General features: G+C 39.1%; 1 protein-coding gene across 1 annotated transcript; it reads left to right on the top strand.

The window, feature by feature from the left end:
• The first annotated feature begins 1,192 nt into the window (after positions 1 to 1,192).
• Positions 1,193 to 24,466, top strand: LOC145774694 (uncharacterized). Its single transcript, XM_082585986.1, has 28 exons — positions 1,193 to 1,286; positions 1,442 to 1,502; positions 2,443 to 2,569; positions 2,829 to 2,939; positions 3,325 to 3,400; positions 3,964 to 4,043; positions 4,278 to 4,415; positions 6,591 to 6,721; positions 7,348 to 7,437; positions 8,308 to 8,385; positions 9,374 to 9,497; positions 9,743 to 9,852; positions 10,434 to 10,587; positions 11,410 to 11,686; positions 12,313 to 12,452; positions 13,522 to 13,633; positions 14,564 to 14,636; positions 16,140 to 16,374; positions 17,011 to 17,083; positions 17,669 to 17,795; positions 18,322 to 18,500; positions 19,135 to 19,298; positions 20,041 to 20,173; positions 20,496 to 20,622; positions 20,906 to 21,001; positions 21,505 to 21,580; positions 22,340 to 22,486; positions 23,077 to 24,466. Exons 1-28 carry the CDS (start codon positions 1,234 to 1,236, stop codon positions 23,106 to 23,108), a joined length of 3,324 nt encoding a protein of 1,107 aa, XP_082442112.1. The 5' UTR covers positions 1,193 to 1,233; the 3' UTR covers positions 23,109 to 24,466.
• Positions 24,467 to 24,900: the final 434 nt, after the last annotated feature.

Below are 24,900 nucleotides of genomic sequence, written 5' to 3'. Positions count from 1 at the left end.
TTTGGCATTTGCAGATTAAAATTTATCACGCCTTTCATCACAGCTGGGTGCTAAGTTTAAACTATTAGAGGAACAATGGTTCAATACAGACTCACAATTGGACTTTTTTCGCAGCTGTTTCTTACTCAAAGACGGGCAGTTTTCCGGGTGGCAATTTTCTCGACGGCAATCTTCCCACACGGGCAATTTTCTGGCGGGCAATATTCCCACACGGGCAATTTTCCGGCGGGCAATTATCCGACGGGCAATTTTCCTAGTGCACTTTGTAAACTTGCTTGGCCAGCTTCTGCAAAGAAGTGACGTAGTCAAACAGAAGCAATTTTTAGTTTATTACAGCTTCATGCTTTACACTTGTCTTGTAGGCCTATTGTACTTCACGAATTTTTCTTATTCTGGCAAAATATTTGCAGTGCTGACTAACTATTTTTGAGTATTAAAAAATACTTTAAGCTTTTCTTTTATCATGAAAATAGTATTTGCAATTTTGCATAATATAGTTGGAAAGTATAAAAAAAACGAATTAAAAATGGGAGGATTGTGGCTCGCAGTTTAATCACGTGACTCTATAAATTCTCCGCATGACTGCCTTCCCTTGTAAACAAACTGCGCTTGGTAGTTGGTACAAACACGGCAGATCACCAAAGACCGATTTGATTTATTTTGTAGTGATCAATCATTGATTTTGTTTTTGAAGTTGAATTGAACTTATGCTACCGATGAAGATCGGATTTATTACTTTTATGCATGGTTAAATTTGTAACCATGACTGTGTAGATAGAAGATTCGCAAGTGTATGGCAGATAGTAGGCTATAGCCTACCCCATGTTGAGCTTTAGGCCTACTAGGAATACTTGTTGCTAGTTGCACTTTGTTGCTAGTATAGAAAGCTTATTGAGCATAAACATTGTGCTACTTCATATCTTCTTGTTACTTCTTTGCAGCAACGGTATTATTGAACAGCTAGTTCTCAACTGCAGGCTGTAGGCTACTGAAGTGCAGTGGGCATTGCATTTCCAACAAAGTTTGAACAAATTCAAGCCAAAGTTGTTGCATCATGTCAGTTCAATATGCAAACTACAAAAACCAAGTTTTTTAATTCAGCAAATTACAACAATCCACAATATCTGTAATGGTAAAGACAATAAAGTGACTAAGGTATGATACAAGATAATATTGCGTTTCTAACAGGATTTTTATCAAGCACTTTTTAGCGTATCAAACAAAGTGTTTCAAATGTATACAAAAGATGTTTTATGGACTACTGGAGGAGACGGAAAAGTGCTAAGGTGAGGCATTGGACATAATTATGTGTGAATTGGTTAGCTTTTTACTACAAATCTGAACAATATAACTTACAAATCCAATAAAATAATTTTCATAATCACAAAATACTTGTCTGCCAAGGTCATAACAATTATATGTTTGTGTTTTATAAAATCAGGATACTGTCATATGACAATGGTGCCTCTATGCTATATTCATGGAAACCATACAAAAAAAATGTGAGTTGCTCTGAATTATTATACAATTTATTGAAACTTGTTTCACTAAAACTGCTGCTATACTGAAAGATGTGCAAATTAACAAATTGATGAAACTAAATGCACCTTGTGCTTACAGATGTAATATGTTATGCAATAATTTGCCTATGTATCTGTACTATCACCTAGATTATTTAATGATTTGTAAGTTGTAACTATCCAGCAGTAACAACAATTCAACAACAAGAAAATGTCCCTCTGTCAATCTCAATGATTGGACCTGTGTCAGTGGTGAAAAGTATTTAAAACTACCAGAATTAAGCTCCCAAAGAGGCTTTCTCACTCCAAAGATAAGTATATATTTCCACAATTGCAATTAATCAAAGGCTATTTGCTTTGGATATTTTCCGAAATGGAAGCGGCTGACTTAATTCGACTGTTGTGTAGTTTTTTGCTACTCTGTTACGGTACCTGAAGTGTTGTATCTACTTCTTTGTTAATGTTATTATTATCGTTTATTTGCATCAAACAATAATGTCCATTATCAAATGACAAAAAAAAGTAATATATACAATATACATATACTAAAATAAAAGGTATACAGTAATATACAAACAATTGCGGTGCAAATGTAATTGAAAGGAAATTACGAGCTCATTTTGTTCAAACAACCAACCAGTAAAATTTAATGTCATCTAACGATGAATGTTGATATTTTGTGTAGTATATTGCATTAGGGCATTAGTTTGCTTCAAGGCTTTGGCCCGACTAGGCTATAGCTTGATACCTGTCCACTAAACATTGTTGATCTGTGCAACATATTTGACTTAGGGATATTTTAGACGGAGTTATTATGAATTGACATGTATTGTTTCATTGTTTGTTGCTTCATTGTTTTTTTCTATGCAATTACACAAACGCTGTATACTGTATTTCCACATACTGTATATGATATGTTTAGGAAGCAAGAACTGTGGTTTATATTCGTCACTTTAATCCTAACACTGAGGAAGATAAAGTTGTACTGATTTCTAAAAGTTTTGGAGAGTTTGTGAATGCTTCGATTTCAAAAGACCATTGTGCGATAGGTAGGCAGCAAGGTCTTAACAATTGATATTTGCACTATTATTGTTTCTAAGTAGGCTACTTCAACTATTGAATTTATAAAATTTGCTTATTAAACTACTAAATGTCAACTATTTTTCTATGATTTGTTGAAGAATAAGTTGTACCATTGTATTTTTAGTCATGTCGTTTTGAATGGTGTAGTTCTACAGTGCATGCATTTTCCAGGATTTTTGTTTCTGTAAGAAAGTAACCATGTGAATGATTTAAGTATAATTGCAGCCTTTACCGTTTGGATTGATCATGAAACTGCAGAAACAAGATCGAAACAATTTCAAGTTATCACAACACACAATCCACAAGTTTCTGAATACTACACTCAAGAAATTATTGGTAAAAAATAAACCTGGAATAATACCACTATGCATCACTAAAAGCTATCAAAATTAATACAAATTTACAATGTTATTTGATGCAATTCACCTCATTGTTTAGTTGAGTTTAACTATTATATAATAGCTAATATAATTGTTGCTTTCTTCAGATTTCAACGTCTTTATGGTTTTAAAGCTAAGTTTTTAAACTTCTTAAGGCTTTTGGGAGAGTAGCTACTATGTTTGCTTTATTTTGCTCTCTTTTTGCAAGGCATTAGACACTTTTCAATGATGACAATATTTGTGATATAGTTGATCTATGGTATTGTACTGAAGTGTGGTAGCTTGATGGAATTATAACATTATATTATATTATGTAAAGCACAATAACGCTTATATTGCAGATGCTTGCCCAATCAAGTCACATTTGCTTGGCTCAAGTAGATCTGTGCTAAGTGACAAGGATGTCATCCCAAAAAGGTAATTTTTCAGATTTCAAGTACTATTCTCAGCCTATCACATCGCAGCCTCTTCATTGAATTGATCTAAAAGCAGTAGTTTACTGATGGCGGTTACTTTTTAACATCAAGTCTAAACTTGAGCTTTGAACTTGTGGAGGCTTTGAAATTAAATTGGATTTGCCATTTACACGATTGAGGCTTGTAAACGGATTCTATATTTATTGGAAATGTCTTTCTGGACTGATTTGAATCAGTTGACACTTCAAGAAAACAATCTGTCTGTGTCAAATTCCATGGACCACAAAGTTGTTCAGGCTTATATTCCATTAGTAGGTGAAATATAATTACTTCATTGCAGTTCTATTCAATAGGCTACAACTCAGACAGCAAATCAACCATTTTTACTTTGATTCAACGACTGTAAGCGTTGAATCAATGTAAAAAACGGTTAACTTGCTGTCTGAGAACATGTGTCCTTTTTGAAAAATGAGAGTTTATGCAATATTTCAAAGGCACTGCAACTATGCTTTGTTGGATTCATCTCAGATTCCTTTCAAACTAGCTACCTTGTATTTTTCTTAGTTTGATAGGAGACACTACCATCCATGCAACATATCATCGGGGTATCTACAAATCCTATCTGGCTCAAGTTTTCCCTTCAGGTAATCTGGTGGTACTTCTTTTCAACGTCTGCCATTTTATGTCATCTGTTTTAATTTTTATGTTAAAAGCTATAAATTTGATTTTAAGCTGAAATAATTGGTTTTATATTAATTTGTGGGTATCGCCAGAAAGTCAGATATGTACAATGTGTAACATTAGGCTGATATTATCATCATTATCTTAACATTACGTCAATATGTTAGTTTGTTGATGTTTAATTTTATTGTTCCCAGATTGGTGTTGGAAGTTCGACACAGATCGGAAGTTAATTCAGCAAGTTATTTTCACAAACTTTCCTAAGCTACGAGCAAGTGGAGACATCCAGTTGACTCAATATGAAGTTGTTTTGATCATGCATAGGGAATCGATAGGTTTGATTGTAGCTTATTATATTTTACGTTGTAATTTGTGGCTTGGTAAGTTGTAAGAATTAATTATCTGACACATATCATCCAGCAACTTTCGGTTGAAGGATAGTTTGTTTCTGGTAAAAGCATGTAAAAGATAAAGAATAGTTAGAAAATAAGTGAACACCTGAAGTAAAAACACAGGAAAACAAAAAAAGACATGAAAAAGCACACAACATCCAACAAAGGAAAAACATGCAACTAAATGGAAATCACAGCTAACTCGATGACTAATATAGTCTTTCGCTGCTTCCTGTCTTTTGTTGAATATATTTGTATCGTATACTATTTTTCGCAACAGACAGAATAAAAGGTTTCTCTCTCTCACTCTCTCTCTTTTAAGCTGGGGTTCCAGCCGGGTTCCATTATCATTGCCGTTTTAGGGCTAGGGGTAAGAGTTGGGGTTAGAGGTTAGAAGTTAAGGGTTAGGGTTGGGGTTAGAGGCTAGGGTTAGGGGTTAGGATTGGGGTTAGGGTCTTATTTCAACGTTTAGCGACATTAAAACGATGTAAAAGCGGCAATGATAATTAGGCTACGGTACACGATAACTTAAAAAAAAAATAAAAAAATCGCCGAATAGGGCACTCGCCGGATAGGGCACTCGCCGAATCGGACTCACCGAATCGGACTCACCGAATTGGACTCGCCGAATCGGACTCACCGAATTGGACTCGCCGAATAGTAGCAGACACATACACAGCAGCTGCGCAGAAGTTTATTTTGCAGCAATGCGATGTATTTTGAAAGGCAGTGGCAGCCTACTGCTATTTTAATAACTGCTCCGCAGAAACCTTGAGATTTCTACAATATCCGAGAAACTTTCAAACCCCTCTGAAAATTCCAAGTAAGATTGTACCGCAACAAAATTTCGGCGTTCTTTACTTCCTTGCAAAACTTACATCCAGGCCCGTAATTATACATTTTAGCTTGGGGGGCTCAAAAGCTGTTGCGAAGTAAAAGGCTATGCATATAACATTTGTAGTTGCAATTAGTCTAATTTGCGGTTTTTCGGGCAAAGGCACGGCATATGTTATAAAGTCACAAAGTGCTAGATAGCAGTAATTTCGAATGATTGGGATAATTCCAGCCAAAACATGGGTAATTCCAGCCCAAATGATTGCAGAATAGAATAGATGCAATCAGTGGCGTAGCCAAGAATTTGTAAAGGGGGGTTTTTGACGACTCAGCGGCGGGGGGTCTGGGGGGCCTCCCCCAGAAAATTCTGAAAAATTGCTTTGAATTTGGTGCATTCTGAGAGCATTTTCAACAAAAATGTGGGTATGAATATTCCTGCAAAATTGTGCTGTCCAGTGGCATAGCCAAAGAATAAGATCATGTTTTCTTCGGCATTTTTCGGAAATAAAGCTAAGTCACTATGTTTTATTGTTGCTAAATCCTGGCTGAGATGTTTGAATGTTTGGTATTGACAAAACTCGCTCTTTTAATGCAGTTTTGCTTAAAATTAGGCAATTTCTTTTTAGACTGAAAGCATCACACGTGCCAAAGGGGGGGGGGGGGGGGGGTTGTAATCCCCACCCCCCCCCCCCCCCCCCCTGGCTACGCCACTGGATGCAATATTTTTAACACACAACTTTGTCAGGAATGACCCTCGTGACTTTGTTTGGTACAGGTCTCCACCAAACCAATTTATCCCCTTTGGGGTGTAATATTCGGCAGTAAACGTCAAAAAACACTAACAGCTATCCAAGCTGATACCAATGTTGATTTATTTGTTTTTAAGAGATATTCATGGACAATATTTCCAAAACCAGCATCTTACTCCATTGTAATTGCTTTTACCTGAGATGCCTTGCCAAAAAAACTCACCCAAATTTAAAAATCATTATCGTGCAATCTGTCTGGAATAACCCTATAACTATTACCCCACCAGTACATAACAACTACAAAATTACAAGCAAGATAATTGTACAAAGTGACATATGAGAATCAAAAAAAATTAAATATAGAAAGTCTTGGGTCTGGGATTACCGTAGGCTACTCATTTGGAATTGGAAAACCAAATGTAGCTTGCCTGGCAGAGTTTTTACTTTGAGCTTGGGGGGGCATTGCCCCCCCAAGCCCCCCCGGCAATTACGGGCCTGCTTACATCTCACCATAATTACGTATCTTGCATGGCAGGAGTGTACACTGTTGTGTTAGAGCACGACTTCCCTACGGTTGCTGGAGGAACCTCTTCTTTTGGTCAATCCACATCATCGTCTTCAACCAGCGAGCTACGATGTAGAGTGTTTGACAAACCATCATCAGAGGTACCGTAGTAAAACAATTCCAGCGTTTCGTCGGTTTACTTTTGATTTCACTAATTCAAAAATTAGAAATTCACCAATCAAACGTTACGAAAATTTCTTTTTTTGTCGTCGTTTAAGTTTTTAAAGCTTACGTTTGTGCTACTATTTCTATTATTTGTGGAGTGCTGACTGGTGATGAATAGGCACTAGCACTACACGATCAGCACTTAATATTATCGCGGTTTGAAGTTGGCAGTGGTGTTTAGGTGTGTTTTCTATCTCCGTCTAACGTTTGTATGCAGCGGTGTTCATGTCCTGCCTTTCAACTTGCTATTCCAGATAATGCTTTCTATCGTAATAGTCTGCATTCTGCGTGAAGCTCATATCTGGCAGGATTACACAGTATTCCTATTTGTACGTGACACCAGTGTGCGTTTAATAATTTTTGAAACAACTGTTGGTCATGCTTTATTTTTTTCCAACTTATATGTAAGTTACATTGGTCTATTGGTCTGTCATGTTAAGTTTAAAAATTAGTTTGTGATTATATTCTCTGTGCTTTTCTGTGGTCGTTCGCTTTGATTGTGGCATCACATATACTTCACGCAACAAATCAACTCTTGACGCTTGTGGTTATGTTTACCAAGGTGTTAACCGACAGAGAGATATGGTGTCAGTGGGACTCAGCCAACCAACGTCTCTACTACATCGCCCCAGCCAGGAAGTCTGCAAGCAATGTGAGATAATGCGTTTATTGAGAATGCGTTTTAATGCGTTTTAAAATAAGATTGCGTGCGTTTTATGCGTTTTAAAATAAGATTGTTACCAGTATTTACTACCATAGCCTACTTCCATATTGCTGAAAATGTATAATTTTCAGTAGTTAAAGCAAGGCAGCTACAATTGCTACTTTGCTGTTTGCAGCAGTGGAGTCACATGCTTTGTGCACTTGTTGGTATTTAGTGACACATTGGTTAATCATTTTTTAAAGCTTTAACTGCTCATAGAAAGAAGTTGACCTAAGCTTGTGTGATATCATACAATAAACATGTTAAATTTTAATACTGCTCGAAGTCGAAAAATAATTTTACTTTAGTAGTTCAGCTGTTGTTTTACATTTGTTCACGTGTCTAGCTAATGCGATTTGTATGATTATTACAGCACTGTTTGGGTTTGTTAATATTGCAATTATCGTTAAAGTTGTTGGTAAACAGTACATACACTCATACAGTAAGTGCACATTTAGCTTATTTGTGTCGCCATATTGGTTTGCATGCCACTTCCAGATCTAAGTGGATAAGCTCATATGATGACGTCAACAACAGCATTAAACTATAATAACCAGCAATTAATGCTTGTGATTGACTATATCTGAAAGCGTTTGGGAAAAGCGTAACATTAAACAAGCCAGCAAAATCCGTCATTTTTACATTGATGCAACGTCTGCAGACGTATTTTAACAACCTGCTGCTCTACTGCGGTGGACGAATGCATAAAGCTGTTGTAGCGTTGTAATGTAGCCAAATAACCTACATTTCATACCTTGTTTAGTAAAGACTATTAAGAAGTATCGTTTTTAGTTTCAATGAGATATTTATCTTCCACAGCCGAAATCGTCGTATTGCCAGCTGGTGTGCTACCAATTTTACGCGGGGTTGCCACGGCAACGCGTGCTCAACGTGTCGGTATGTAGATCATTACATCCAGGGGCGTAGCCAACTTAAAATATCGGGGGGATTAGTGTTTGTGCGTATGCGAGTGAGACCGGCAACGAGTCACCGAAAGCGAAGCAACCGTAGGAGGTTCTGGAAGGCCACCCCCAGAGAATTTAAAAAAAATACCTTAAATTTGCGCATTCTGACAGTACTTGCAATGTCAATCAATAGTAAAACTTTGTCAAATGATGCTGTAGCAGACTTTGAAATTTTTATTTAAAATATTTCGGAAAGGGGAGCAATTGTTCCCTTTGCCCTCTGACTACGCCCCTGATTACATCATAGTTGATAGCAGGAAATTCTCAAACCCACAGAATAATCAGTAGCCTGTTCTAAATTCCAAGACGTTACTTAAGATTTTGAAATAAAATTAGAATAGACTTTTAAAATCTATGTTTTTTTAGGTTGTGTAGTGGTTGCTTTTAGTTACTAAATTTATTATGATTATTGACTGCAGCACTCGATCTTTGATAAACATTAAATGTAAAGATTACTTGCATGTAACTTTTTAAACCTTGTTTTTAAAGTCGTTTTGCTAACTAAAGTGGAAAGAGATTTGGTGAATGACTGCCATGACTATTTCTACCACAGTCTTACATAATAATAATAATAATAATAATGTTATGGTTTTATTTATTGTCGCTCTACAACAGCTAAGGTCTTTCAGCGACAGGGCTCATTTTTAATTTATATCAGGTTTACGATGTTATCACATTATTACCCGACTCATTCTCACTGCGCTATGCAGGATAGAACACAATCGGTACCGTTTTTAAAGTCTTCGGTTTGACCCGACCTGGAATCGATCTCAGATCTACCAGCACCAGAGCCGAAGGCGAAACCACTCGGCCACTGAGCTGGTCACAGTCTTACATGTTGTGCTCGGAATTGTAGCACAGCGCAAAAGTTAATTTGTCAAAGGCTCAAAGCAAAACCTAACTCAGTCGTTAAATTTTAGTTAGATCTTGGCTTGTCTCGTTACGCTCTATTGAACAGGAGTTCATTGACCTTTCACCGCGAACTTGAACCCACCATAGCAAGCCGTGAACTGAATATCAGAATATGTGTTTTCAATGACACAGGTTTGTATTTTAAAGGGTTCTCTTGTGTAGCTGGTTCAATGCCACTCTTCTTGGTACGTCTCATAAAATAAATAAAGGTTTTTATGACATATTTGCTACAGCTCTGGTGGTAGATAATTGCTTGTTGCATGCTTTCAAGGTCTCTAGACGTTGAACCAATGTACAAAGGTGTGATTTTATGACTTGTGAAATTCCTGCTCAGTGAAATTTTTACTGCGCACATTCTCATGCAATAGTTTGTGCAGGAACAATGTGCCTGTGTTGGCAAGAGCTTCCTTCTCACAACGTCGTACCGCAGTGGGCCTACAGCATTGCCATTCTTACCAAGGACATCATCATCAGGCATAAATTTGTGGTATGACATCACTTTTGAAATGTTTTCTCACCTCAGAGTAGTGAGGCCTCTGCACTGCTCTTTGTCATGGGCATAGTTTTTGTGCATTATCTCCTGTAAAACATTTATCAAAAACAAATTTCAGCTGTTTATCGACCTTCTAAAGGGCATCAGTCGATACCCATGGAAGGCATTCCAGACTACAAAACCTTTCATTTTTACATTGATTCAACATCTGCAGACGTTGAATCAATGTAAAAACGAAAGGGGTTGCTTTCTGGGATGTGACTGGTGTCTTCACAAGACTCTAAAGACATGGTTGAGGTTGAAACGAAGATTTGCTTTCGCTTAACACAAATCTTCACCAGGCTTACTTACGTCACGATATGGAAAAAGTTCAAAGATTTTGATATGAAATTACATTTTGTTTTTATTATTGGGTTTCTTCTTCAACAGATTGATCAGCTGTGACCTCCCTTATGAAACTCTTCCGTTTCGTTTTGTCTTTTGTTTTTATTGATAATTCAGTCATGCTTTGCAGTCCCATTGTTTGCTTGACATTGTCAAAGTATTTCATTTTTGTCATCCTTTTGTTCTTTTAGGCTACTAGTTCAACAACTCCTGTCTCATTCTCCACGGTCGGTCCTAATCTTTTGGTGCAGTGTCCTGGCTCATATCTGCACCTTTATGACGTTGAAAGTATATGCTGTGAGCAAGAACGTATGTCCAACGGCCTTTACCACATGAGGTTGGCAGGTGAGGGCGGTCGGGATTGCGGAGGCTGACTACATTATAGTGATTACTTAACCACGAAGCTGCACTACCCTTGGATGTATGTCATGATATTTAGAATGTAGCCTGCATCAGTGCTTCTCAAACTTTTTAATTCAGCGTACCGGCAGAGGTCTTTTTGTCATTTGGCTTATCACAACATGCACAGTTTATGGACGACAAACTATAAGTGTCTCTGGTTTGAGGGAGTCAGAGGTAATAAAACGTGAGAAATTTACTGTCCCGCTTTGCCCCTCTTTCCCTATTTTTGATTTGAAAAGTGTTTATACTGTTGCTTTAATATTTAAAACTTATTTTCGACGTAAACACATGTTGAAAACTTCTCTTCCTGTAGTTTTGGTTATATTCTAATCTTGTAGATTCGAACTGACTAATGCCAGTATAAACTCAAATGATTGTTTGGTTTAAAATCATTATCTTCGGACTGACAAAGCCTCTGACAGGTTAATCCTGACAATTTCGCTGGCTTAGAGTGGCTTTGGAACACTGACGCATTTCTGGTTACAGAGATTGATAGAATAAAGTTTCCGATTATTGTTAAAGTGTTGTTGCTGGGAAAGTATTCCACCCACTAGATGCCGTTGAATAGAGGGCAGTGCTGACATAGCAGAAGCAAACCAGTGCCGCTTGATCTTGAGTCGGGCGCTTAACCACTGAGACAAGTAGCCACAGTCAGTGGCTTCACTCACAATCTGTGATGTTAGGATTTCACATATTTGGTATCCCAAATGTACACCTCATGCGAAACATACCTTCATTTCATCTTAACTGATGTATTTTAAATAGATAAACACTTCTCTTCTGTGGTCGATTCATCGATGGAGTTTCTTTTTCCTCTAACAAGCCTGGATGAATCAGTTAGACCCATGAACAAGTTTGAAGACAGCATCTTGAGCGACTCCATGGATTCCTTATCATCATCATCATCATTATCTTCTTCTGGAGGATTATGTGGCTCAACTGTTTGCTTTGATCGCTCAGCAAAGGCATTTGTCTCTCTTCAGTTTGATGTGGAGGAGTTTGGAAAGTTATTGTCTAGCCCGAACCTTTCAATCCAAAACAAGTTAGTGTTGAAAAAAAATTATCACAGGGATTAGTAGTACAGTAGTACCGTAGTGTCGTGTGGCATTTTCACACTTGAAGCTCTTCGTCTTTTAGACAGTTTTTAAATGTTTCCGCATTGGTAAACTGTATTGAAACCTACTGTGTAGTGCTGTCCAAGGACAGGCTAAAACCAAATTACCAACAGTTTTCCTTCCTTTTTTTTTCGCAATGTTGGCTAATTCGTTTGAGGGTGTCTTCAAGGATTGAACTCTCAGAACATGTTTCACCAAAAATTGTTGTTGTATTTTTTTCATGCCATAAACTTTGTTGTATTTGGCTGAACATTTTGGTTTTTTAAACGGAGGGCAATAAAGCCAATTTTGTGGCCTTGTTCAAGCATGTCATCACGGGTCTTGAAAAGATCCACTTGTGTGCTTTCGGCTGGTGTCGAAGCGATCGACGTCCTCGGTGACACACTCTCACAACTCCACCACGCAGCTAACAAAACTAAATGAAACTTTAAGAGAAACTGTTGGAAAAACGTCGTTGTCAATTAGATTGTAAAGAGATAAGTAAACCAGGGATGCAGATCGCACGCATGAGAGTTAGGAAGGAGTTTTTTTAAAACTTATCTTTTTTTTTCAGAATTTTTCTCACAAGGCAAGCTATATTGTCTACTAAAGGCCACGCTTCAGCAACCGGCGCGTTGGTCAAAGTCGTCGAAATCATCATGCAGGAGCCAACAGACCCAGGTGTGGCGGGAATTATAGCGCAACTTTTGATCGGTAAGTATGCTGAAAAGATTAACTTCCTTCTTTGTTCTAAACTTTATTATTTCATCACTACGTCACAATGGCAATATACCGGGAATTCGTAAGAAATCAAACGCATCTAAAAATAGAGGGTAGAAAGTTGCTTATAGCTCGAAGCTGCAGATTTTCGTCTGACTCTCTTCAGGAGCTGTCGTCAGAATAAAATAAACCTTTTGAATTACTCTGATCAGCCAAATTGTATTTTCTTTCTTGTACTACAAACACATCAATCAGAATACCGCGTGCTATGTCGGCAGCATGAAAGACTTCTGGAACTCTTTTAGCAGCGTGATGTCAGATTTATTCTGAACAATCACTGAAGCAAACATGTCCCAGACACTGAAGTCCTTCAACAGGCATATATCTCTAGCATAGAATCATCTCTTTTTAAAAGGACAACTCCGTTGGGTCGGCCATGTTTCCAGGATGGACAATCATAGACTCCCCAAGATCACCTTATTCGGAGAGCTTTCCACAGGCCACCGCAATGTTTTTTGCCCCCAGGAATCACTTCAAAGACTCTCTAAAAAATCACTGAAATTATGCAACTTGGACACTCGACATTGGATAAGCCTCGCAGAAGATAGAGACTCATGGAGACTCACTGTGCATGAGGCTGCCTCAAAGCATAAGGAAAAGTGCATCACCAACCAAGAGAAAAAGCGTCGCAATAAACAAAACCGTTGGAATTCTTCATCATCACCATTGGCAGGCTTTACACGTTATCGTTATGGTCGCGCCTGTCAGCTATGGACTGTTTAGTCATCGTAGGGCTTGCAAATGACGTAATTTTTAAACTACTATCTTTGTTCCAAGATACTGCCATACATACATTTAGGTTTATACAATTCTGATGACAGCTCCTGAAGAGATTCAGACGAAAACCTGCAGCTTCAAGCTATGTGCAAGTTTTCACACGCTATTATTAAGTTTTGCACCACAATCCACCAATCAACGCATCTAAAGATCGAGCTGGGAATCGAACCAAAGACTCATCAGTGCAACATCAAATCTCATACACTTTCATTCAAAACATATTTAGCAACGTCATGCATGGATTTGTGCGACCCCAAACACGGGATCCCCCCAGCGATGAGGTCATTGTTTCCCATCACCCTTCCTACGTCTGCGTTGGAGAAATTAACTTCGAAAACGTGAGTTGTGATTTTGGGATTCAGTGTCTCTGGTCTTCGTGCTGTGGCATTGGTGTTCAATCGTTATTGAATAGGTTAACAACTTTGAAGATTTCAATAATTTTTATTTCCCGTAAAGATTGCAAGATATCAAACACACGGCCGTCTTGACAAGATGCTAGATCTTCAAATAGAAGAAGCTGATATAAGAACTGTACGGTTTTCATTATGGTGCTCTTTGTTTTGAATTGTCGAAATGGGCATAAAATACGATGCTGATCATCGTTGTAAGAGAAAGAATTGTGCACCAACAAACTTTTGTCGAATTCTCTCATAATGCAAGCGAAAAACTCACAAAGGATAAGATGCTTATTATTATCATGACCTAATTTTTAAAATATTGACACAGACGACTTTCCTTAATCTTTCCATTCGTACCTCCTTATTTTCCTAGAGAAAATAAAGCACCTCAACTGTAGGCCTATCACTAGCGTTTGTTGAACTCAGTCGTGAGACAGTTAGTTCAGATTAGTAAACGTCATATCGACGATGTTCATCTCTGAGGATGTACGCTCCACACAGCAAAATAGTCTTTTTTTTCATTCTGCACACTTTGAATGAAAGTAAAAACGACTGATCTGCTGTCTGGGGGCTTGAGCAACGCATTTCAAAGACTGCTCTCCAATGCAGTGTCACGTGGAGTGTAGAATAATTCACATACAACAACGCTTCAACAAAGCATGAAACTTCACTTTGTCAATCTCGGTAACCCGCGCCTGCGTCACTGGTTTGAAGCACTTACAAGCATGCGGGACTGCCAGGATTAAGCTTTCAAAGAAGCTCTCTCAGTCCGCGAGCAAAGATTTCAAAAATCTATAAATTATGTCAGTAATAACGTACATCTATGTTTATACATTTATGGCATCTAAGTACATCTACGCCACCTTGCAGGGAGGAAGGAGACGGTGCAGTGAGCTACCACTATATCGACGTACGGCATAAGATTAAATCACAGATTAAAGAGGTAAGCACGTTTTGTCTGAAAAGATTGATTTTATACAGTTCATTGGTGATACACAGTTTGAAGATGGAGAGAGCAAGGTGGGTCAAGAGCAGGTTCATTGTTCAAAACTACTGCTGAATAATGAATTATCTGCATTTTAAAATAGGATTATAATAATTAAACTATTTTGTGGTTTTTACTGATCTGGTTGGAGTAAAACTTGACCGGCAGTTGACCTACAGACCCCACATCGAGTCACTCCGTGCCAAGGTTACCTCGCGAAATAACCTCTTGAGAAGCCTTGCAGGAACAGGATGGGGAGCCCGAGCATCAACCTTGCGTACAAGTGCACTAGCCTTGGTCTACAGCTCAGCCGAATATGCCTCAGCTGTGTGGAACCGCAGCAGACACACAAAAAGATGGATGTATGCATTAACGACACCTTCCTCATCATCACTGGCTGTCTCCGCCCGACACCTACTGCTTATCTGCCAACTTTGGCTGGCATTGCTCCTGCTCATGTCCGTAGGGAAGAAGCCTCTCACAAACTGGATTTGCATGCAAGACTCGATCCTCAACACCTTCTCTACAGTCACTCCCAAAGAAATGGACTAGTCAGACCCCAACGCCTATCATCAAGGCGCCCATTCCATCGATATGCTACACAGCTTGTGGATAAGAACGTCAGCTGCATGGAGACATGGGCCCAGGAATGGAACGAGCTGCCACATATCCCTCCCCAGTTTTCAGTTATACCAGCACTCTCCATCCTTCCTGGAGCAGATCTCTCAAGAAAGGCATGGGTCACATTGAACAGGATCAGATGTGACGTTGGCTGCACTGGAGCTAATCGGTTTAGGTGGGGGTTGCATAATACGCCGATATGTGTCTGCGGAGCGGTAGAACAAACAATGCAACACATACTTCACGAATGTTCCATCTTACGGCCCCCAAGTGGAATCATTGGTATTCGACAACTGGACCCAACTACCGTATCTTGGCTGCACGAGGAGGCATTGCCAATCTAAGCTACTACAAGTCAAACGAGAGAAGAAAAAGACTGATCTGGTTGTTAATTCAGTCAGTAAATCAGCCCTTTCTTTTTATTGTATTACAAAGGAGTGATTGCTAGATGGAAAGTTTTCGAGAAGTTCAGCTTATACCTCATTTCACAAGCGTTTCGTGCGTGTTTTTATTAGATCACAGCTGGCAGGAGCTGTCGGTGGCATAGCTGAGTAGCGAAAGTCCTTGTACGACACTTGGAGGGGCGCCGGTTCGACTCCGCTGAAGACCACGTGGCTATGGCAAGGCATGAAGACTGGCTTCCTTGCCTTTCCGTTCACTTAATTGAAGTCTTTAACCACCTGACGTTATAGTAGATCTCAGACAGCAAATCAGTCGTTTTTGTACATTGATTCAACGTCTGCAGAATCAATTTAGAAAGAACCTAATAATTTTCTCTGGGATGACAAGAGTTTAAAGTGTTACTTTAAACAAACCCGAAATCGTTTTGTAATTTTTCAGTACGTCGGCACCGTTAGCTTGATGCACAAGATGTCACCAACGGTGAGACGAGCCCATTCACAGGATCATGATTCGCTTCACGGGAACCCTCACGGCTCATCATCTGTTCACGAAATCAAAGATGCCTTGTGGTTCCGCACACTGAGTGCCTGTGATTCGGGAACTTTCACCGAATATGACTTGGGGTGCATAGGCGAAGAACTGACCATTCTAGAACGTTCTTTCAAACATCCGGGTGAATTCTGATTTGCCGAGCGTTCAACCCTTTATGTGGTCACTACGCAGACAGCAAAATTCGTCATTGTTACATTAACTCAACGTCTGCAGACGTTGAATCAATGTAAAAATGACAGATTTTGCCGTCTGGGTAGAAGATGGCCGTGCGTTTGTGCGATATTGCAAATATTTAAATGATGTTTCAAGTATTTTATTTGTTCCATAATGCTTTTGTATCGCTACTGTATTCTTGATTCGGTTTGTTTCTTGTCCGCCCCGATAGCTCAGTTGGTTAGCGCGTGGCTTAGTGCTTGAGCAACGCATTCTAAAACTGCTCTCCATTCAGCGGCACTTAGTGAATGGAATAATTCCCTGGCAATAACACTTCAACAATCGGAAACTCTACTCTGTCATTCTCAGTTACCAGCCCTGCGTCAAAAGCCTCTACAAGTATGCGAAACTACCAGGAATAACCTATCGAGGCTTTGTCAGTCCGAGGATAAAGATTCAAAAACTAAACCAAGCTCTTATAACTTGAGACTAAACACAAATGTTTGTACCAACATAAAGTCTGCCATGTTCTTTCATGGAACTCTCTTTTTGGATAATTCTCTTTGAACAAACAGGTGTTTAATTGTAATTGTTTGCAACTTAGGCAGCTTGAACACGGCACAGGTACCTCACCAATCAGCTATGCTTCTGGACCGACTCACCACCTTGTTCAGAAAGTGAGTTGTCCTCACTAATGTACTGTAGTGTAGCATCTTATGTTTCATCAGATAATGGCGTATTGTTTCATCTCCATGATCAGAGAGCAATGTTTTCGTGATGCTATAGATAATTATAACAGGCACTCTCTTTCTCTCTCCATTTTGCTTCGAAGAAGCCTGATCTTCATCCTGAAACATCAGGGTCGACCAAGTCTGCAGCGACTTCTCCACATCTCTTTGTGTTGTCATCTTCAATTTTTAAGTTTCTTTTTGTCAGGTCATCCTTCACTGTGTCTTCCCAAGTTTTCTTTTGTCTTCCCTTTTTCTTTACTAAAAGGCACTAACATGCCACCAAAAACTTTTCAAATGTGTTTTATTTGTCAAATCTTTGTCTCTTCAAAATTGTAATGTTTGATTATTCTGCTCCTGAACGAATCACAGTTACATGTTGAACAGACCATTATATCGAACACATGCGTGATAAATACTTGTATTGGGTATGTATGTGTGGTTGTGTACGTTTGCGTGTTAATAAGTTTTGTGAACCTTGAAAGCTATGTACCACACTATCTCTAAGTTTCAAGTTGAGGTATTTTTGCACAGAGATTTTCTACGAATAGCCTCATCAACTGAAGACTTGGAATCTAATGGCGGGCTCGTCACGGTTGAGTCACTTTCGTTTCTCAACGACAATGAAAGGGATAAAAAATCGGAGAACATAATGGTTTTGGTGAGACATGAATAAGCCTTTTTATCAACAGCTTTCACTGCAAAACAAGGCATGTGGCTTGTGGCATGTGGCCTGTATCTTTTTGTTTTATGAGAAATTGCTTTGTTGAAGATTTGCTGCGCACGTAAACAACAACTGACTTTCATATTCTTATTGTCTTGCTTGTTCAAAACCAAAAATTGTCAAGTGCAGCGGCCGAGTCGTGCGAAGAGACTCTGGTTCGACATCGTTGAAGAGTATACGGCTGTGACTTCAACATGAACATGCACAGCCAGTAGATCAATTTTTAACACCTTTCGATGTAAAAATAACAGATTTACTTTATGGGTAATGGCATGGCTGGAGCTGAACATTAAGGTTGGCTTCTTGGCCTTTCCATCTACTGCTTGATCTAAATGTTTAACAACCGAGCATTAACTTGGAAACGTTAAGAAAATATATCATTATAATAGGCCTATCTTGTAGTCATTTTAATAAATTGATCCAACTGTTATATAAGCTAACAACTCCTGCTTTATATTTTCAGACAAGCGAGAAATTATGCGACCACTTGAGTGCGCACGAGCGACTTGGTCCCGATCCAGTTACGTCACTCAACTTGGCGCAAATATCACGTGACTACGTACAAGCACAAGTACGTCAGGCGCGTCATAATCTCGCCCTTATAATGCTCAAGTCCGAGTTGGAAGATTTTGAAAGGCCGCTGTGAGTTGGACTACTGGGTTACGTTTCCATTCAAACATTTTTGTAGATTGAGTTTTGCCTCCAGCAGCATGGTCATAACTCATTCCACAGATGTGGTTAAAAGTTTCCTGTAGCCTAAACAATAAATACTATTAATCCTACAAAAAGTGCTCAATGCCAAGCAAAATGAGCAAATTACATCAAATATGGTTACTACTCCCTAAAACCTCTACAGCATGTTTCACCCTAAAAGGGGAATCATCAGAAGATCTTGAAAAATATGCAAAAGCAATAAATCGGCAAAGATATGAAATATTATAACCTTAATTTAATCTGCAAAAAATCATCAGAATTACAAATGGCTACCTCCATCGCCGTTTTTTTTCTCTATGTAAATTGTAGAGTCTTCTAGTCTAGAGATCATTACGCTCTTTTTCACCTAAATTTTAATACTTTTGCATCAAATGACTGTCATTGCGTTACGCCAACGAATAACTTTAAAGTTCTTCGAATAGGTTAGAATTAGTTTCTGTTGCTTTTAGAACTTTAAAATTACTCTGCTGAGTTAATTTAATTTTTGTTTCATTTACAGTACTTGGTTTTTCATTTGAACACCAATATTTTGTGCCATGAATTTATTTAATTAATCTTTTAGGTTCTCATCAGCTTCATCAAAAGAACAGGATCTTTTGCTTGCTTTAAACCAGTTTCAACTGGCTTGTAACATCACGTGTTTTCCATTACCCAATGGCTTTCATACTTTTGTCACGTGTTTGCTTTTTCGATGCTTATTGGCTCGCTTCAGCTATCCATGCGCAGGTAACGATCAGTTGCAAAGTGCCCCGTCACTAGTTCAGCTTTGAAAGCAGCTTCTTTACTGATATTGCATTCATAAGTAGTCTTGAAAAACATGGGTTCGATTTTCGGTCAAGTCATACCAAAGGGTGCAATAATAATACCACCGATTGTCTCTTTCTTGGATAAGTTATTTTTACATGAATTTCTTCACTTTAAAATTTTTCAAAACGCTACGATTGCGTCTAACCTTTGTTTCCTTATTAACGTAGGCCGTTTGTCGCTTCTATGTTTTTTCTAGAGTCCTGTTATGCTTTAGTCATTATTATTTTTTGCCTTGATTGCCAAAAACAACTTGAAATGCAGTAGCCCAATAGTAAGTTAGGGTAATAATAATGTGGTGGCACCCACGGGTGTAGCTAACTGGGGATAAAACGCTCCCTGGCGAATTACTTGTTTGAAGCGTTCGTTAACGTCGTTTGGAGGTCTGGGGCTGCGGATCCATCTTTTCACCACCCCAACTTGGCGATGCTTCCCAGGCCCGGGCTACACTGAAAGGCAGCCGGAGAGAGTAGCCAGTCTTTGACACCCTTAAAGATCGGGCCTTTGTATCAAGCTTTGATGATCAGTAGATTCTTCTGTTACGTTTAATTTCTGGCACAGATCTCTTCCTAAAGCGTTGTGCAAAGATCACTGACTGGAATTATTGCAAGCTGTAGAATGGCAGTGAATTATGCCATGACGTTGTTCTTTTGTGTCCCTTCAGATCATCGGAGGGAAGTTGATGTGTTGGTGTTGTCGGAACGGTTCTTTGATCACGTGGACAGGAACATGATTCAATTGACTGATGAATTTGTGGCAAGGATGCTGGAGGAGCTGGGAGATATTGAACCCTTCAGGTTGTTCATGCCATCAATTGATGATTTATTTCTTTTCTGACGGCAGTCGTTACAACGTTCATCTGATGAATGCCAAAGTAAAAACAGATGCATACGAGTTTCATTGCTTCACTGACGTTACGCGCACCATGAAAGTGGTGCGCATTATGACGACGGTGCGTGGTGCGCATAATCTGTTTGTTTCTGCTTTTACTTTCGCATCCATTAGATATGAACGTTACTGCTGTTAGAAATGACAATAATCGTGATGAACACCCACAATTTTCAATATTCGGTTTACTTCTTCATCTAGAAACTGAACTGAAACTTATTAATATCGCAGCATCATTGTTGAAGAAGTTTTGAAGCGAACCAGAGGCCTGGACAATGATGATGTGGCCACATTTGGCGGCTTGGAACAATGGCGACATCCAACGGCAAAAACACACCTCGCGAGAGCTCACTTGAAAGTAGGCTCAAGATTTGGAACTATCGTGCTATGTAACGTAATATGTTATTTCAACTTTGGTTCAACTTTCAACTTGTCATTAAAGTTTGGTGTATCGTCTAATCCAAAAACGTCGTTGTTACATAGTTTCAACGTTGCTAGACGTTGAAACAATGTATAAACAACAATGTAACTCTGCCTGGGCAATATTTCTGCCTTTGCTGATGGAAGTGTTTCGTGGGCTACAGTTTGCTCTTGTTATAAAAGCAGTCGAGATGTATATTATTGATGTGTAACAATCCCAGGGCCTGTACAAGACCAGTGGCGTGCTTCAATCTCCTGTTGACGCTGAAACACCAGAGGGCACCAAAAGGTCGCGATCGCATTCAGGAACTTCCACGGTGACTGACATGCACTTTATGCTATTTCTTACTTATAATAATTTTTTTAGAAACACCAAGGTTGCTTATCGCTTAAGATGTCGATTGTATTCACAAAAATGTGTTTTAACATTATAAGTAATGAGAAGCACTGGTACAACTCCCGAAAGGGTACCGGTTCGACACCGCTCAATAGCATGCGGCTGTATCTTTGGCAGGACACTTAAAGGCATGCCTGAAAATGGACACGAAGATTGGCTTCCTTGCCTTCCCGTCTCCAAACTAAATTTTTAAATCGCCTTGCAGTCCGAGAATAAAGATGCAAACCAAAATAACCAGTGTGCGCAAGCTTGGATACAAATTAAAAACAACTCAGTTATAAGCTTAATTTTCGGTTTCCATGGCAACCGTTGTGAAACATTTTGTGTTTCGGAAGCTTCACTGTTCAAGGCTGAAGCCTATTTGTTGTATCTACTTGACATGCGTACAAAATGGCTTCATCCGCACACATGTTCATCTCGCAGAAGGAACAGACCGTGCCTTCACTCCTAAAGGAAATGAAAAATACGTCATCAGGCCGTGTTCGTTCCGGATCGGCAGGTTTGTTATGACGTCATAGCAGGATATTGTAAGATTGTAATTAAAGTATAATTTTCAAAAGTGTTAAGATATGAAATTTTTTCTAGCAGGTATTGACGTGACGAATTATGGCGCATCCCCGTTTTTAACGCAACGTATTTTGACGCAATTTATAGGCAACTTTGTTATCCAGATCCAATGTTTTGCTTGACAGTGAGATTTTCTTATCGAAAGTAGAAGATCCAGAGGGGGAAGATTGCCCCCCTCCCAAAAACACAGAAAAGTAACTTTATTCGACGGTGTATTTGCAAGGTCGGATTAATGTAAACATTCACCTTTATTGTGTTTGCAAAAAAATTAAGTTTTTATCCCCACTCCAGACTCCATAAATCAAAATCAAAGGGGGCCATTTTAGAACTGATTGTGGCAGAAAGAGTCTAAAATATCATGGTATACCAATAACCAAGTAGGCTACATTCGATGCTATATTCGCTTCCCATGCATTGCTTTACTAAGATTGTGTCCAATCTCTAACCATTGTAAACGCCACCAAGCTCATGAATCACATTGAACTACAAACCGTGCAATCTTACATTGGTTTCGCTTTCGTGGAATGGCCCATACGTTCTTTAAAAGAGGCGACAATAATGTTTCCAAAGTGATAAAGGGGTGATGGAGCAAGAAAGTTAGAGAGTCATTGGCTTGAGCTCTGGCTGATAGCAAGTAGTATCATCAAAAGCTCATGTTGCTGTTGAAGATTTTGTTTTTTATTTATCGCAGGCTCTCAAAGACGAAAGAGTTTCATTCGTGAATTTAGGACAGGTTTTCCACCTCTGGATATCTTCCTTGACTTTGTGAGCCGGGCGGAAGTGTACTCCGTTGATGGCGGTAGAGCACATCGTACCAACGAAACCCTTCACGTTACAAGTTAGCAAGTTTTAAACATTTTCATCAAAAACTTGTCCTTTTGTTTTAAAACTATTTAGCTAGTTTATTTAAGCTGTCTCCAAATATCTTTAAGCACCGGACTGATAACTCATTGGTAAATGTTGATCAAGTTTGGTCGCAGATCTGAGAAAAAAAGATTTTTAAGTGTTCTTCTTCAACAGATTGATCATGTTTGATCAGCTGTGATCTCCTGTATGAACTGCCTCCATTTTGTTTTCTCTTTTTAAGTATATAACGTTCCTATCTCAAGCAAGCGCCAAACTGGTTCCACTTCTGGCCAATTATTAGCAGTGTCAGCATAATGTTTACAAACTTTCTGTTGTGCTTTTTGCATCTTCAAACGTTGCAAGACAAAATGTTTTACTGATGTTCCTGGAAGACAAATAAGTATTATGCTAAATGTGTTATGTGTACCTGGCAATCGCTGTTGCTAAAAAACTGAGCTTCATTATTTTTGTATTTTAGATCACTCCTGACATTTAGACACTACATTTAGATATCAGAAAAATACGTTAAAAGAACGTAATACATTACCGATTTTATCAGCTTTATTTTGCTTCCAACCGCAGATCTAGTTCGGGCAGCGGTTCTCAAGACATGACGTTGGTTGCGGGGAATGTTCACTTCGCTAGATTTGTCAGTGCGAGAGACACCAGTTCTACTCTCACATAGCTCCCGTGAAAGATGGTTGGCCTTATTTTATGCTGCTCATTGTCGCAAATCGTAAAGTGGCCTTTTCAATCCGTCAAACTAATGTCAACTTGGAACGTTGTAGCGCTATGAGAAGGGTGGTGATCTTCTATTGATTTAATTTCATTGTGGAAATATTGCTATTATTTGTGATAGTCAGGTTATTATTTGTGATGATGAACAAAAAACATTAGCCTGTGGCCAACTTACCTGCACTATTGTGAAGAAAGGGGCGTTCTTCCCGGCTATCAGCACAAGGCTGAGCACTCACTAGTAGGCTACAGCGAGCAGTTGCGATTCGCTAACCATAACGGTGTAGCTTCCACGCTAGCCATTCAGACCGTCCAATCAACAATATGTTTCTCGGCAGCCGATTTGTAGCAAGAATTGAATTGACTATCGCTGTCAATTCTTGCTACAAATCGGCTGCCGAGAAACTTACCTGCACTATTGTTGTGACAATTTTGTCCAGTGGTTGCAATATCTGTGTTTTTATTCATGATCTTAGTGTAATCGATGAATATTTATGTTTTAAGCCTATTATCTTGTAAGTGGCAAATTGCTGTTACAGTTTATCAATAAATGTGCGAAAAATGGTCAAATATGGCTGTTTGCAACCGCCATTGGCTCCGGGTCCATCGCAGTGTGTATCATATTTTCTCTAACACTCATTCAAAGTTGTTAACTTTGCCGAAATGAGGTTGTGATAGGTCTACATTTGGCCCCACGGCTAAGAAGGCCCGACTTTTTTCTCCATGTAAGTGCCAACCATGCTCCCCGGCCAAACTAACCTACTGGTGGTAATGCTGGTGTTACACATTAGATAGAATCCCATGTAGCAAATCAGTCGCAAAAACAGTTGCAAATCAAAAATGACTGATTGGCTGTGGGACATGAGTATGACTAAAGCCTACTTGGAACCTGAAAGTAGAGATGAACGTATACGCCGCAAATTATACGCCGTAGACTTGCGGCGTAGACTTTTGGTTTACGCTAAGTGCGCTTGCGGCCACATTTTTTTGGATAGTTGTCGCTTGAGGCTACGCCGTAAAGTTTTCGCGGTTTTTTAGCGCATAGCGTCAACGCATACTTTTTAATGTCTTAGCTGTTGTTTGCATTTTTTTTTATCAAACTTTCCAAATTTTGAATAAGTTGAAAGAATGTTTTCAATGGGCAAAGACATATCGGAACCAAAACGCAGCAAAATGTCAGATGAACACTTTCAGATGCTTGTGTTTCTTCGTGGAAATTAAAATAAAACTTATTTGTTTCGAGTGGTTTATACCGTGTGAATGTTTGGCACCTAGCAAACAAAATGAGTTTACGCTAGTGCAGGGGTCACCAACTGGCGGGCCGCATGCGGCCCGCCACGCTGTATCGCTGCGGCCCGCGGAAGGTATCAGCGTACAAGTATAACAAAAATACTTTTTTTGAGGAGTTAAAGAGCACGAAGGCAAAAAATACTTTCTGGAAAGCATAATTTCGCTTTGCATACGATTCCACCGACCGACCAATCAGATTATAGTTCTAGGTGGGGGTTGCTTAAAGCTATTTCAATGCGATGTCCTGCCACACTGTCCCAGTGGTTGATTAAAACGTCTGTTTTCGAATTTCGAAAATGTCTGTAAGCATAGGGTAGCTTATTTTAAGTTTGCAAATGTCATGTAAACTCTAGTGTGCGTTTCACCGTTATTGTGTTTCAC

The sequence above is a fragment of the Aplidium turbinatum genome, chromosome 7 (assembly GCF_918807975.1).
Source record: "Aplidium turbinatum chromosome 7, kaAplTurb1.1, whole genome shotgun sequence".
NCBI classification, from domain to species: Eukaryota; Metazoa; Chordata; class Ascidiacea; order Aplousobranchia; family Polyclinidae; genus Aplidium; species Aplidium turbinatum.
This window is presented reverse-complemented; position numbering and strand designations above follow the sequence as displayed.

Excerpts from the sequence above, each read along its gene's own strand:
- LOC145774694 (XM_082585986.1), top strand. The coding sequence starts at position 1,234 with ATGTATACAAAAGATGTTTTATGGACTACTGGAGGAGACGGAAAAGTG. Across the intron at positions 2,940-3,324 it reads CTACACTCAAGAAATTATTG|ATGCTTGCCCAATCAAGTCA; the intron begins GTAAAAAATAAA and ends CTTATATTGCAG. Across the intron at positions 6,722-7,347 it reads TTGACAAACCATCATCAGAG|GTGTTAACCGACAGAGAGAT; the intron begins GTACCGTAGTAA and ends ATGTTTACCAAG.